General features: G+C 42.8%; 3 protein-coding genes across 4 annotated transcripts in view; 2 read left to right on the top strand and 1 right to left on the bottom strand.

Moving 5' to 3' along the window:
- The first annotated feature begins 689 nt into the window (after positions 1-689).
- Positions 690-9,171, top strand: fap (fibroblast activation protein, alpha). Of its 2 annotated transcripts, XM_028991092.1 has the most exons (26): positions 926-1,062; positions 1,208-1,292; positions 1,613-1,705; positions 2,048-2,142; positions 2,228-2,302; positions 2,382-2,434; positions 2,514-2,583; positions 3,067-3,187; positions 3,838-3,992; positions 4,515-4,612; positions 4,712-4,841; positions 4,973-5,011; positions 5,110-5,208; positions 5,290-5,360; positions 5,441-5,494; positions 6,003-6,130; positions 6,551-6,595; positions 6,703-6,801; positions 6,888-6,957; positions 7,046-7,240; positions 7,638-7,692; positions 7,785-7,884; positions 7,982-8,040; positions 8,334-8,406; positions 8,488-8,561; positions 8,643-9,171. In XM_028991092.1, the coding sequence occupies exons 1-26, from the start codon at positions 1,060-1,062 to the stop codon at positions 8,742-8,744; spliced, it is 2,241 nt and encodes a 746-aa protein (XP_028846925.1). In that variant the 5' UTR covers positions 926-1,059; the 3' UTR covers positions 8,745-9,171. The 2 variants fall into 2 exon arrangements, with proteins under 2 accessions (XP_028846924.1, XP_028846925.1); XM_028991091.1 differs by lacking the exon at positions 1,208-1,292 and having other exon boundaries at positions 690-1,062.
- A 1,149-nt stretch (positions 9,172-10,320) lies between these two features.
- Positions 10,321-12,115, top strand: gcgb (glucagon b). Its single transcript, XM_028992045.1, has 4 exons — positions 10,321-10,547; positions 10,628-10,733; positions 10,808-10,948; positions 11,904-12,115. The coding sequence occupies exons 2-4, from the start codon at positions 10,639-10,641 to the stop codon at positions 12,025-12,027; spliced, it is 360 nt and encodes a 119-aa protein (XP_028847878.1). The 5' UTR covers positions 10,321-10,547; positions 10,628-10,638; the 3' UTR covers positions 12,028-12,115.
- A 2,154-nt stretch (positions 12,116-14,269) lies between these two features.
- slc4a10b (solute carrier family 4 member 10b) overlaps positions 14,270-16,005 on the bottom strand; it is a 40,935-nt gene continuing 39,199 nt past the window's right edge. The window contains 1 exon segment of the mRNA XM_028992046.1: positions 14,270-15,794. The gene's annotated coding sequence lies outside the window, so the exon portion shown is untranslated.

The following is a 16,005-nucleotide window of genomic DNA, read 5'->3' on the forward strand; positions in this document are numbered from 1 at the left end:
CCTCGCACCCGCGGCAGCGCGCCATTCTGAAGAATCAAATGCAAGAAACATCTTTAGTATTTGTAAGAAAGTGAAGTGTGTTTGCTGAATCTGTTTTACCTTCATGGCGGCTTTGTTCTCTATTGTCATCATCAAAAGCCACTTGATGAGATGCTCATTAACATGAATGAATGGATTAACATGAAAGTGTTCAGTATGAACCTTCATGGCTGTTGGAAACCATCCCCGTTGTCCAACTTAATGTGGTGGAGAGAAGACAAGATTGTGAAATGCTGCCATCACAGTAAAAGCTCCCTGATTTGGAAGTTCGTTTATTACATAACCTCACATGTAATTTCTTACAAGACCCATAAATAAGTAGGTGCATCCAAACCATTCACTGGTAGAGTAGCTCTGTGTAGTCAAGTCCATGAATGTGAGTAAAACATTTTTTGCTGATAAGTCTGCTGTTTTCCCACAACCATGATTTTTTGCACAGTTTTTAGTCCATATCAGATCGTGACTTCGTTTCGGGCTGCATCAATTATTATTATTATCTAGGGTGGTAGTAGCCTAGTGGGAGACACACTGGCCTATGAACCAGAAGACCCAGGTTCAAACCCCACTTAATACCATCTCGTCCCTGAGCAAGACACATAACCCTGAGTGTCTCCAGGGGGGACTGTCCCTGTAACTACTGATTGTAAGTCGCTCTGGATACGGACCTCTGGTAAATAATGGAAATTATTATGTGATGGGGACGATTTTTCTATGAAATAAATAAATGAAACGTTTCGTTTCCTTTTTTTTTTTAAATGAGTGAGCGCACACGGTTTGTGCGGCGAAATGACACCCAGATCTCACTCGAAAAGTTTGTCCGAAACTTGTCGCCTGTCGCCTCGCACCCGCGGCAGCGCGCCTGCGCGCGCCCGCGCTCCCTCCGCGACCGAAGCCACATCCTCCAGCCGCGGGTCGGACGGAAGCCGGAGTCTGTCCGCGGGTTCGACGCCGCCGCCGCCCGCGACTATGCAAATGAGCCGCGGACGGGACGAGTAGAGAAGCGGAATCCGGACCGGCGACATGGTCAGTACGCGCCTTTCGGGGGTCACAGTGCGCAGGTCGGGCGGAATAAATATGTATGGATGTGTACATCTGGTTCGTAGAGCTCGTTTCGACGTGTAAAAAAAAAAAAAAAAGTTGCGTGTGAACTTTTCTGCACTTTCTGCAGGGTTGTGGCAAGGTGTTTTTGGGTGTGGTCGGGTTGATTGTCGTCATCACGTTGATATCTGTCCCCGTGGCGATATATCTAAACCGTAAGTCGCTCTTTTACAACCAAAAAAATCAGATATCGACTTTTTTTTCAGATGCTCTGACGATCTACGCATATGTTATATATATATATGTAAAATAACATTTACAAAAAAAAATCACGATTAATCGTGTTTTATTTACATCTATTTCACTTTTCTTTTTGCCTGTAATCTCACCGCCGTCATAAACGCCGTTATAATTTAGCGCCACCGTGTGATATTGGGACAGGTTGCCTATAGGTGGATTGTTTTGAGCTGATTAATTCATTCCAGATGAGAATAAATTTGAATGTAATCGTTTTATGACTTTTTATTTTTTTCAGGGGATCACTCTGCTTCCAAAAGGCTGTTTACTTTTGCTGACTATTTCAATGACACCATTAGGTACAAAAAATACGGAGTATACTGGATATCAGGTACATATTTTATAACGCCCAGCGTGTGTGTGTAAATATATTTGTGTGCAATCATTCTTACTTTTGAATTACGAGTCCAATTATGACACTTCAGGGGTCCATTTTTACATTGTAGAACAAATCTGAAAACAAAGAACCATGAGGTTACGGTTCATATTTGAAGCTCCTAGCAGAGAACATAAAGCTGGTTGCGATGATGGCACTGGTGTAATCTGATTCATGAAACATACCTTTTTCTCCATAAAAACCTCTGTAGAGCAAGCGTGTGTGGAATTTTGACTGGCAGTGAATGGACAATAACTAATGTTGTGTGAGCAGTAATCACCATCTTAACCTCCGCAGATAGCGAGTACCTCCATAAAGCCAAAGATGGCAACGTGTTCCTCCACAACGTGGAGACCAGGGAGCTTTCGCTCTTCCTCAGCAACACCACATTCGTAAGACGCTCAGAACCGTTCTGCTCCTCCGTCCCGCCGCGTTGCTCAGCCGAACCTTACCGTTTTTATTTTTTTATTCTTGCAGTCTCAGGTGGATGCCACAGACTACATCGTGTCTGCCGATCGCAAATTCGTCTCATTAGAGAGCAACTACACCAAGGTGAGCGCCGCGAAGGTACGGGCGCTTTTTGCCCACCGCCGGCCGGGAAGTTGACGGCCACGAATCACTTCTTTTTCAGAAATGGAGACACTCGTACACGGCTTCCTTCGTCTTGTTCAACCTGGAGGCCTCGTGAGTGGTTTTGCTGACTGTCCGTCACACGCTCGGAAATGGAAATGAATCGCTCATATTTTCCATTTGTCCGAATCAGGAGTTTTGTCACACAAGACATTCCACAAGCGGTGCAGTACTTGGCCTTTGCACCCACAGGAAACATGCTGGTGAGTAGCGACCCACATTAAACCTCACCAACCAAGACGTTCTGCAAAGTTTGTCACTTTTTCTGCATTTGTAGCGTTTTTTTTTTTTTTTTTGTGCGTCTCTACTGTCATTGATGAAGACGTAAATACACACACACAAAAACATTTTCACGCACTATTCAAATCCTGAATCCATGACACCGCAACGTGCCAGCACACAGTTATGACGTCAATCATTCTAGACCATTTCTACCAAAGTTCTGCTGCAAGGAGGGTTCCCCAGGTGGAGGGCGTTTCTGGACACAGACGCTACTTTTTTGGTGCTAGGTCGCTTACTCCCGGCTTGTTTGACTGAAAGCCAGGAAAGAATCCTTCAGCGTTGGAGGAGCCATTCCTTCCACCAAAGGAATACGCTCCGTTTCCGTGATGATCAGAGAGCAAATGAGAACCGTCATGATTCCATAGTGGTGGACAAATTCCTCCTCACCTTTATTCCCCCCGCAGGCTTATGTGTGGAGGTACAACATTTATTTAAAGCAATCCGCGGCCACTGCACCGATACAAGTCACCCAGAATGGAGAGGAAAACCGGATTCTTAATGGCGTCCCGGACTGGGCGTATGAAGGTTGGTTTAGTTCTTTTTTTTTTTTTGTGTGTGTGTGTGTGTGTTCAGTTCAAAATGATAGATGAGTGGCGTCTGCTTAGATCCAAGTGAGGGCAGCTGACCTTTTTACGACGGTTTTACGGCACAACATGATGCTGCCATACCACTCTGCACTGTTTACTGGCTCTCCAGAAGAACACACACACACACTCACACATACGGGATATTCAGAGTCACCACTTTAACATAGTTTGCATGCCTCTGAATCTTTGAGGAATGAGAGGAAACCAGAGAACCCAGAGGAAACCCACAGGAGATAATGCAATCTTATAACACACTGAAGGACTTAGCCATAGAAAAAAAAACAATAGATGCCTATTTATTACAAAAATGGAAATGTGAACCAGTTAATTTGTGGAACTGTGAACCTATATAAAAAAAATTGAAACAATGATGAACAAGTTCTTATTCAGAAATAATTTGCTCAATGCTACAGGTACCAAGACCATCTTAAATGTAAATATTTTATTCTAACCAATTATTTCCCAACCAGTAATAATTGTTTCACTAATCACAGCTTCCATTAAGCTTGTTGCTCCATGGTAGTAGCAGGAGTTTTGAGGTTATCACATTAGCTGCTTGACTGAGGCGTCTCCATTTGAACCTTGCAGAGGAGGTGTTTGCATCCAGCGAGGCCATGTGGTGGTCAACTACTGGAAAATTCCTGGCCTACCTTGAGCTGAATGACACCAGTGTCCACACCATAGACTACCCGTGGTTTGGGAGTGGGCAGTACCCCGAAACAATTGCCATACCGTACCCAAAGGTGGATTTTGTTGAGTCATATATATGACTGTATATATACAGTACAGGCCAAAAATTTTTACATATCTTCTCATTCAACGTGTTTTCTTTATTTTTATGACCATTTACGTTGGTAGATTCTCACTGAAGGCATCAAAACTATGAATGAACACATGTGGAGTTATGTACTTAACAAAAGGTGAAATAAGTGAAAACATGTTTTATATTCTAGTTTCTTTGCTCTGATTACTGCTTTGCACACTCTTGGCATTCTCTCGATGAGCTTCAACCACCTGGACTGGGTTCAGGTCCGGTGACTGTGGAGGACAGGTCTCCACTTTTTGTTAAGTACATAACTCCACATTCATAGTTTTGTTGCCTTCAGTGAGATTCTACCAACGTAAATGGTTGTGGAAATAAAGAAAACACATTGAATGAGAAGGTGTGTCCAAACTTTTGGCCTGTACTGTATATACACACACACATGTTGTGTGTTTGTGTGCATAAGAACACAGCGATGCTTAATTTTTCTTTTCTTTGTAAGGCCGGTTCAACGATCCCGAAAGCAAAGCTGTTTGTAATCGATTCTGCAAACCCATTAAAACGCGTTGAGGTCGTGGTGCCAACCTTTTTTGGCTCTGGGTACGTATGCAATGCATGTGCATCAGCAGCATTTCCTGAACTTGTACTGTTTTAGCCTGTGTGGCGATGCTGACGGTGAGTTTTCTGGTTTTCTGACAGCGATCACTACCTCAGCTCGGTCACATGGGTCACGGATGAGCGCGTCGCTGTCCAGTGGCTGAAGAGGAGGCAGAATCACGTCCTCTTGCAGATCTATGACTTCGATGGAAGTAACTGGACTGCGAAATCGGTGCGTTGCACCAGTCACCTTCCCCCCATCACAACACTGAGATGTCCCTAAGGCACTTTAGTTGAATTACATGCATGTAATAAAACATCCTGTGTTTTCTTTACTGTGTTGCCCTGACCTATTTTTATTAGAAATTCGAGCAGATGAGCAAAACCGGCTGGATTGGACAAGTACGTTGTAACGAATGTCCCAATGCGTGAAAATAGTCATTTTTGACAAATATTTCAAAAGTTTTTTGTCTGTGATACTGCTCTTCTTAATCTTCCAGTACAATCCTGCCCGCCCGTTTTTTGCAGAGGACAAAATCAGCTTCTACAGAGTGATGAGTGACTCAAAAGGCTACAAGCACATCCACTACATCACGAACGTAAGTGTCAGTTTGAGCCGATTAAATGTATTACATGTTTACGGTACCATCCGTAACCCCAAACCCCGGCCACAATTTCAGGGTAAGGCCATGCCCATCACCTCGGGCACATGGGAGGTCATGTACATTTCAAAGCTCACCAGCAGCGCCATGTAAGTCTGATAAACAGGAATTTCTCATCGGGCCGGAAGAGGTCAGGATGGGCCGGTGACACTGGGCTTTTCCTTTACAGATACTTCATCAGTAACGAGCACATGGGACGACCTGGCCAGAGGAATCTTTATAAGTAAGCCGTGTATCAGGCCATTATGATATAATTGTAGTCATTCTAGTTGCACATACTGTATTGGCCGAACTTTTATAAAATCCCACCTTTCCCAAGACCAAAGAAAACACTGGCTACAAAATATCGTATTTGGGGCCATCTACTAGTATTGTGTTTTTGTCTAGACTGTAAGACAATGTGGCATTAAAACATTATTGTTAAAAGGCTGCATCATCACCAAGCGGGATTCTGGCTTTCCTATGGTTATTTACCTTTGTTTTGTTTTTTTAACCACAAACCAATAAATAATTGATCCCATTATTAAAATGCTGAGCTTTGTTTGCTTCAGATACATTTTCTAACATGCTGGAAATGACAATTAATCTTATTCAGAATAACATGCAGTTATTCTGTTGAACTGTTGTTCATCTTATTCAGAATAAGGCATGCAGCTAATTGAAAGGGGGCGGGGCACCCGTTTTAACCAGCCATGTGTCGGTGTACCAGAGGGTTTGTGTTCTGTCCGCAGGATCACCATCGCAGGCGGCCACTCTGCACCCCAGTGCCTCACCTGCACGCTGCACCCGGAAAGGTGTCAGTACAATTTAGGCTACGTGTTCAGCCAGATGGGCTCCTATGTTCGCATGGACTGCTACGGTTAGTTCGTGTGCACGCACCAAAAAGGTTGGGTGTCAGAGGTGCGAGGGTGTCAACAGCTGTTGACCAGCACTCTTCACCTTACTGGAGGAAATTTATACTTCCCATCACATTGAAAACACATTAACTGGTCAAGGGGAACTAATATAAACCTCACAGCTTACTGCAAATCCGCTGAATTAATTTAATTTGATTTCCATAAATATGTACAGCTGCAACAAGTATTTTTAGGTCATTAATATTAAGTATGTAATTACATGAGTGTTGACAAATTGAAAGGGAGATGATGGACAGGGAGGCTAAATGCATTTTTCATATATAAATTCATGGATTTCTCAATTTTGACATTAGCACGTATTAACAAAGCAAAAACCTGTGTTCAAACAGGTGATTTTGTCAAATGACTTTTTTTTCCCCAAGGGCCTGGAGTTCCTCTCTTCTCCCTCCTTAATAACAAAGGCTCCGGTACGTAATTTCACATTGAGAAATTGAGAGTGATATGGCTATTTTATTTTATAGACATTTTTATTGGTTAATGTTTTCCATTTCCTGTTTGTTCTAAATGACCATAGAAATTCAGATCCTGGAGGACAACAGTGAACTGGAGAGCATTTTAAAAGAGTTTCACAGGCCGACCACCCAGCGAGGCACTTTCAGAGTGGCAGGGTTTGGTAAGAACTGTGACTTAATTTAATTTGATTTTAGTTTATAATGACAATGAAAATGGAAATTATGAAAAGGGCTTCTTTTCCAACAGATCTTTGGTATCAAATGATGCTACCGCCGAACTTTGACAAATCAAAGAAATACCCTCTGTTAATATATGTGTGAGTTTCAGATTGCCTCATCGATCGCCGTTTTAATAAGCGCTACATCTGTCTGTATTGCTGGCTGAAGACGTTAACTGCTCCACAGATACGGTGGCCCGGCCAGCCAGACGACAGACTTCTCCTTCCGGCTGGGATGGTCCACCTACCTCGCCAGCACAGAGGGGGTTATAGTTGCCAACTTTGATGGAAGGGGAAGTGGTTACCAAGGCGATGAAGTGATGCATGCAATCTACCAGCGCTTGGGAACATATGAAGTGGAAGATCAAATATCTGCAGTGAGGTGAGACGGATGTTCAGAGCCGTGAGGAAAACAGACGTCTCGGTAAAGCACGCACAAGCCTAGCATGAAATCTGCTCATGGGTGCGATGGAGCAAAGGGGCGATGAAACAGGCAACTTGAAACACGCCACTCCGGCTTAAGCGGTCCATGCAAGTGGAAAATGTTTTGAACTGAATAAAAAAAATCCAGAAAATACGATACATTACACAGCTATTTATTTGGCGTCATTATAATGAATGCCGGTTTTCTATTGCTGTTGTCTCATTATTTTAGGTGCAATATTTTGTTGATATTAAAGCATTCATAATCTATATAACAGCAACACCATATTACTATGATTCACCATGTACATGCTCAAAATCTCCATGATAAAATACATATTTCTGTTCCTGTCCAGAAAATTCATTGACATGGGCTTCATTGACACTGAGAGGATAGCTATATGGGGTTGGGTAAGTAATGTTACGCCTCAATGTTACCAGTACCACTAATAGTAGTATAAAAACGTTTTACATATTTTATTGTTTTATTCATTTTTCTGCAGTCCTACGGTGGCTATGTCACTTCAATGGCTTTGGGTGCTGGCACTGGACTTTTTAAGTGTGGCATTGCTGTAGCTCCAGTTGCAAAATGGGACTATTATGGTACCGCATTTCATTTGTTGATATCAGTGTCCAATATATAATTTCATATATTACAAAAAGTGTTACCTGCACTAGGAAACATAACATTTTTCTGCAGATGCTGTGTATACAGAACGTTACATGAGCCGACCAGACGAGAATGTAGATGGATACAAAGTAACAACACTTTCTATTATTGTCTATATATATTATTACTGTTTAATAGCATTTTATTTTAACAATAGATGCACACTATAGTCAAGTTTGATTAATATTTGTTATCTTATATATGACACATACTACAATTGACTTTTTAAATATTTTTAATGATGGTGTTATAATTGTTGTATATCAATGTGTGTACTGTACATGCTTTATGGTTTTTCTGAAGTTTATGTCATGGATACAGCAGAAGCCTATCAACTTATTTGGGTATCAATATCAACATTTTTTTATTTCATGCTCTGCAGAATTCCACAGTCATGAGTAGAGCCAAAAATTTTCAGTCCGTTGAATACCTGCTGATTCACGGCACGGCAGATGGTAGGTGTACCTGCCGCTGTAACATTCTGGATTATGGGTTATCTTTTTTTACGCAGACGTCTCGCGTCCTCTTTCTTTCAGATAACGTCCATTTCCAGCAAGCTGCACAGATCTCCAAAGCCCTGGTAGATGAGAAGGTTGACTTCGAGGCGATGGTTTGTACAGTGTTTGTTGAATCATATATGACAAAAAAAGTATTTTTTTTCACTGTAAAACTTAAATTTTTTTGGTCCCAGTGGTACACAGATAAAGACCACACCCTGGCCGGCAGCGCTCGCTACCACGTATACAACCACATGACTCACTTCCTGCAGAAGTGCTTTGCGAAGACCAAGTAAAAGAAGAGCCGTTTCTAACCATTTGCTGTAGCAGTTGTAGTGAAGTTACTCAGGACTGAGGATTCCACTGTGGTTGAAGTCGTCTGTGGTTATTATGCATATTTCTTGCCAAATTGGAACAGTCATTTGCTGCTTCAGGCTGTTGCATTTTGAATTGTGGCGGCATGCATTGTAATGTGAACCTGTAACACTGTGTACTCAAGGTGTTTGCATGTGAAGATGCTGACCATGTAAAATGATCGATAGGCACAGTATTTTGGAATTCTTTTAAGGCACTGACTTGTTTAATTCTGTCCAATGGAGATAGTTGTGGAGTGGTTGTTCTTTGTGGGAGTAATATTGTACACGTGTGGAGTGACGTCCGTCACCCTTACAAAATCTCCCGGGTATCTCCATTATAACCTCTAATAAAAAAATTGTGTTAAAATTTTGTGTTAGAATGTGTTTTTGTCACTTCCATACTCTGAATATAAAACATTATTATCATAGGGGTGGTAGTCTAGTGGGTAACGCACTTGCCTATGAACCAGGAGACCCAGTTTCAAACCCCACTTACCATTGAGTACCTGAGCAAGACACTTAACCCTGAGTGTCTCCAGGGGGGGACTGTCCCTGTAACTACTGATTGTAAGTCACTCTGGATGAGGGTGTCTGATAAATGCCCTAAATGTAAACTAACAAGTATCAGTAGAATAAATCAGATCTTTGTCGATGGTACAAATTCTAGCTCGGTGTGTTCCCTTTATTTTCAAAGGAAATCATGATTTTTTAAAAACAATTGTTTAATCATCCAAGCTCTATCCATATAAAGGCACTGTTTGTTTTCCACCAAAAACTTTTATTTACCTTTTATTACATTATTCTGCTACATTGAAAGACAGTGTTTGTCCCATTATGAATTAAGAGTTTGGAAGGAGCCATTTTACAGCCAATAGAAGATGCTCATAACCATAAAAATTCATGTATAGCATGAATCATTTGACAGACCAATGCGAGAGTGCAAAAAAGACATATATTCCTCAACTCACAGATGGGGAAAAAAAGGCATAAACCATGTTGAAACCATGTTTCACACAAATTTAAATCCAGAAGGACTATAAATGTTCAAAAAAATTGTGGCTAATGAAACCGTAGTAAAATTTTTTTTAATGTGTCTCACCTCATTTTATGCGTTCGTATGTAATGCATCCAAGTTGCCCAAGTGTAAAGGCACATTGCAAGCCATGCGATTGTCTAAATGCAAGATTGTGGTCAATTTATTCTCACAATTTTAATAATTAGTAGAGGTAATCTGCTAATTAAGAGTATCAGAAAATACTGTTGCTGGACAGCAGGTTTATGATCGGCGTCGTTGTTGATTGTGACAGTGTTGGTGGTAATAAATGTCAGAAAACGTGTGACTTCCTGGAACCGTACACATTTTTTTTCTGTTGTTGCACGGGATGGTGTCATGATGTTTGATCTCTACGCCTAAAGTGCCAGCCGTTATCTTCAGCAGACATTGCCACATCTCTTTTCAAACAAAAAATCCAAAAAAAGAAGTCCTACCTGCAGATGTGTCCAGCCGCAGCGGCACAAGTCATGACTAATGGACCGAGAGTAACATACGTGTGCGTGCAGAACGTGCCACCTGGGCAGGCCAGCTCTCTCCTCGGCTATATAAGGCGAGCCGAGACGAGGAGGGACCCAGAACCCACTCCTGGGAGCCGTCAAGAAGAACACCGCAGACAATCCAGAGAGAGAGAGAGCGCCGCAGGTTCCTCCTCCTAGACTCCGCGTAGACTCCAAGAACAGAAAACTCAGGTGAGGAAGCAGCATCCCGTCCGCTCCTGAAGATGGGTATTTTGCACACTTTGACCTCCGGCCGTCCATCTTTATTTTAGCAAGCGACGCCATGAGGACAGTTTGCTCTCTGGCTGGACTCCTGCTCTTCATCCTCATCCAGGGCAGCTGGCAAGTCCCCACAGAGGACACAGAGGAGAACTCCAGGTAAGACGTGGCTGTAGTTACAAATTTATATCATCAAATGTGCCGTGAAGTGACCGATTCGCCCTCCACCTCAGCCTAATGACAGAAGACAGACTGTTCAACGAGCCGATGAAGAGACACTCAGAGGGAACCTTCTCCAACGACTACAGCAAATATCTGGAGACGAGGCGAGCGCAGGACTTTGTTCAGTGGCTCATGAATTCCAAGAGAAGTGGGTAAGTGCCAACAAATCATTTTTCATAAATTAGAAGACAAGTTCCAGTCTTCTCATTGGGAACAGCACTAAAGCTTCAGAACAATGGGAGAGCAATTGGCCAAACCAACCACTAGGGGCAGTGTTCAACTTAGCGGGTAACAAAACCTGCAAAGTGTAGTTGCGGGGCCAGGGGAGGGGTTTGATAGTGAGGATTGTAGTTGCGGGGCCAGGGGAGGGGTTTGATAGTGAAGATTGTAGTTGCGGGGCCAGGGGAGGGGTTTGATAGTGAAGATTATAGTTGCGGGGCCAGGGGAGGGGTTTGATAGTGAAGATTGTAGTTGTGGGGCCAGGGGAGGGGTTTGATAGTGAGGATTGTAGTTGCGGGGCCAGGGGAGGGGTTTGATAGTGAGGATTGTAGTTGCGGGGCCAGGGGAGGGGTTTGATAGTGAAGATTGTAGTTGCGGGGCCAGGGGAGGGGGTTTGATAGTGAAGATTGTAGTTGCGGGGCCAGGGGAGGGGTTTGATAGTGAGGATTGTAGTTGCGGGGCCAGGGGAGGGGTTTGATAGTGAAGATTGTAGTTGCGGGGCCAGGGGAGGGGTTTGATAGTGAAGATTATAGTTGCGGGGCCAGGGGAGGGGTTTGATAGTGAGGATTGTAGTTGCGTGGGGTTGACTGTAATCAGAACCGCCAAGGTGCCACTGAGCAAAAGCACCGTCCCCACACACTGCTCCCCGGGCGCCTGTCATGGCTGCCCACTGCTCACCAAGGGTGATGGGTTAAAAGCAGAGGACACATTTCACCGTGTGCACTGGGTGCTGAGTAGTGTGGCCTAGAGAAGCTGTCGTCACAGCAAACGTTCTGCAAAACAGATTTTCGTTTACTAAAGATAGTGGTAGCTGGGTAGATGCAGAAAAAAAATTGTGTTTCATACCGAATGAAAACTGAAAAAATGTCAATGACTTTTGCCATCCAGGAGCAGCCCCACGAGACGCCATGCCGATGGCACCTACACCAGCGACGTGAGCTCCTACCTGCAAGACCAGGCCGCAAAGGAGTTTGTGTCCTGGCTGAAGACAGGGCGTGGCAGGCGAGAGTAGGGAGCTCGAACCAGCTGCGCCCACAATCGACATGTGAAAGCAGAACCCCTGAGTTCAATTGCTCATTCAGTATTACATATTTTATAAGACCAGCATCATTGTTTTGAGAAATTCGGAATAAATTTGCTGAAAGAATTTGATGTCCATTCTGTTTTCTTCGGATCAGATCACTCTTCATACACCGAATTAAAGTGATTTAGTTACTCAAAAATCATATTCATATTTCATAAATCTTTTTTTTTTTTGGTTTCATGATGGCAGGCTGAGAGGTCAGAAGACTCCAGTCATGCATTATCTCAGATTATTATAATATTCTATTTCTTTTTTAAAATTAAAATCCTCACACTTGTGAACAAGCCACATGCTTAGTGCCTTGCGCCAGGGGCGTTTCTAGACTTTGCTGAGGAGGGGCCAGGCAGGGGCAGAGTATATCAGGGGTAGCCAGGGGGGTTGTTTATAGTTTAGAATATTTAGATTAAATTGTAATTTTCTTATTGTCGAACTTTGTGTACAGAATCTACAACAGAGTGAATTAAATAGATGTATTCATAGTTGGGGTCCTAGTGAACCTGAATTGATCTCTTCATCGATGGTAACTTGAAAGCACGTTGTAAGTCGCTCTGGATAAGGGCGTCTGCCAAATGCCATAAATGTAAATGTAAATGTTTTAGAGTGCAGATTGTAGTTTCGGGGAAGGGGTCATTGGGACGATTGTAGTTGCAGGGGTGCTGGGGGCGCAGGGGTTTGATAGTGACAATTGTAGTTGCAGGGGAGGGGGTGTTGGGATTTTGATAATGAAGATTGTAGTTGTGGGGGCGGTGGTGTGGGGTGGTTGTTTGTGACGATTGTAGTTGCAGATGAGGAGGTGTTGGGGTTTGATAGTGACGATTGTAGTTGTGGGGGTGGTGGGGGTGGTTGATAGTGTTGGGGCGGTGGTGTGGGGTGGTTGATTGTGACGATTGTAGTTGCAGATGAGGAGGTGTTGGGGTTTGAGAGTGACAATTGTAATTGTAGGGGTGGTGGGGTTTTGATAGTAAAATTTGTAGTTGTGGGGGCGGTGGTGGGTGAGTAGTTGATTGTGACGATTGTAGTTGTGGAGGTGTTGGGGTTTAATAGAAAAGAATTGTAGTTGCAGGGGTGGGTGGGGGGTGATTCTGATGATTGAAGTTGCGGTTGCGGGGGTTTGATAGTTAAGATTGTAGTTGTGGGGGAGGTGGAGGAGGGCTTGATAGTGACAATTGTAGTTGCGGGGGGTTTGATAGTGAAGATTGTAGCAGCAGGGGTGGGGGTGTTGTGGTTTGATAATCACGATTGTAGTTGCGGGGGTGGGGATTTGTAGGGAAGATTGTAATTGCAGGGGTGCAGGGGGTTGTTTGTGACGATTGTAGTTGTGGGGGTACAGGGGGTTTGATAGTGAAGATTGTAGTTGCAGGGGTGGGGGTGCGGGGGGGGGGGGGGGGGGGTGGGGGGTTTGGTTACCAGGCCAAAAAAGTAGCGCCCTTACAGTGTCCAACCATCCAAATATTACCTGTTGATGATTTATTCCAGTAAAATACGGTTTACCAAACACTTTCTTTTTTTCTTTAAACATTTTAACATTTCTGTTTGGCGTCAAGTGATTCAGTCTGGTGAATGAAGCTGTTTTAATGGGGCATTACCTGAACCCCGGTGCGCGCACCACACACGTCCCGTTGCTGACGGGTCACGCCAACAAGTCCACATTCCCTTGGCAGTGCGAGGCATGAAGAAGCCTTGAAAAAAATATGTCAATCAACATGAAGTACCAGAGATCGGTGATCTGGTCGCACGGCTGATTAGGAGGGTGGGTGGGGGGGAGGGAAAACACACATGCCGCTCGTGAGCCAACATCCCAGCATGCTTTGGGAGTCCGTGTTCTCAGAGCTGTCATCTTATGCATCAAAACCATCTGTTGATGCAAACCCTGCCTACTCACTCGTTATTTTCCTATTTATGTTCCAAATCTCTGCGGGTCAGGCTGGGTTCTTCTGAAGACAGGAGAAACGGGAGGAACGTCTCAGAACCTGTCTGTCATCGCTGCCACGCTGCTTCCAAGTAATCCCTCTGGACCTTGCATGTCTGGACCTTGCTGCAAGGCAGAATATATTTTCAAGTGGAAGCGTTGAAGTTTGCTGGCACATGGCGTGCATCAAAGAAATAAATCACAATGAAAAAAAAAAATCTGCATCTCTAACCAGTCAGAAATAAACACGGTCACAAGTTATAAGCAGCTATATGTTTTTTATTTAATTTAAAACACACATTTTACGCACAATTTTAATTAATACAACGTAACAACGGTTCTAAAAGAATATCGCTTTAAGACAACAAGCGATGGAAGAATTAAACAAAAGTTTGACATTTTCATACATTGCACATAAATTCTCTCTCTGAGCACGACATTTTACCAAATAAGATGCATTGACACGTTTAAGAACAAAATGTAATTTCTAAATAAAGCAAGCGATACAGTTCATGTGCAGAAGGACTATTATTACTGCACAGTGGTTAAAAAAAAAATCTAATTATGTGCAAAAAGCATTGCAATGGTTAATCCCTAAAATACACACGCAACTTCTGATCTTTAAAAACAACAGATTTTGCCCTTATAAAGTACTATTGCACTATTTTAATAGCCTCCCCCAACCAACCATCCACAAGTGAAATGATACTTTCAAGTATTAGCTTGTTGATGATCTCTATGAAATCATACCATTCGTTGATGTGTGATGGGAACTTCGGAGTGGACATGGAGGACAATCACCTCCGCGATGTGCAATATGGCAAAGCTTCAGCAACATGAGTCGATATGTAAGCATACAGCGTGCGTTGGCGTCGCAGCTGACGGCGCAACTTGCCAATGAGAAGAATGTTTTGTGATGATTATTATTATTATTTTTAAATAAACAGATATTTAAATATTGCAATATGTGAAGTCAAACCAAGTAAACGGTCACAGTACACTTTGGCATAATGGCAATGTCAACAGATGTCCCGAGTCAAGTCCAAGAATCTTTGATAAAATATCCGTCCGTTATTTACAATCACGTCGCCGCTGCGATGTGCAATGTAGCCCAGTAATATGAATAATAATATGTATATTTTGATAAAATATCATATATCATATATGTCATGTCATCTCTCCTCCCTATACGCTGCAAAAAATACTATGCAAAAATATGTATATTGCATTTAGCTTTTTGCCTTTGATCCTTTGTAGCTATATTTGAAAAAAAAAAAGAATACATGCAGATCTTGTTGCCAAAAATCTAAATCCTAATTGCTTTCATTATTTTAAACTACAGGACAGTAGCTGGATTAGTTGGTCTTTGGGGCAGGAATCACTTTCAAAAATACAAAATATACAAAATAGTCGTGTAAATGTAGAGGAGCTCCTCCAAACGTTGCCAGATACTCCAATTGTGACATTCCGTATGACATTCTCATGGAAAATCGTTTACTGCCAAGTCATCATATAATCTGCTGGTTTTTCCGTTGCACATATAAACATAATAAAACGTTATACTACACGTCACCCTTGAAAATGCATAAAGGGAGTGGCTTCCATGTTCAGACGAAATTAGATAAAATCAGCTGTACTGTACAAACCTACAACTACTGGACAGAAACATAGACGGAATGCTAGTGTGGCACAAAACATTGTTTTGTGTAAAAACACAGTGAAGGAGGGAAGCGTGGGAGACTCGCCGAAGTCCTTCTCCACCAGCTTCATGATGCTGTTAGGTAGACTGATGGGAAAAGAAGACCAGAAACCCGGGGTTAGTCTTTCACTTTGCTGAGAATGGACTGAAGTGAAAAAGTACAGTCTTTTGCTTCAAGTATGAAAATAAAAAAGTAGCCATAAGGGGGACAAAAAACAAAACTACATACTACAACTCTACTATCTACAACTGAGTGTCTATCTGATTCATGTATTGTAGCGCACGAGCTGAAAAAGCA

Source organism: Denticeps clupeoides, chromosome 9 (genome assembly GCF_900700375.1).
Source record: "Denticeps clupeoides chromosome 9, fDenClu1.1, whole genome shotgun sequence".
Lineage (NCBI taxonomy): Eukaryota > Metazoa > Chordata > Actinopteri > Clupeiformes > Denticipitidae > Denticeps > Denticeps clupeoides.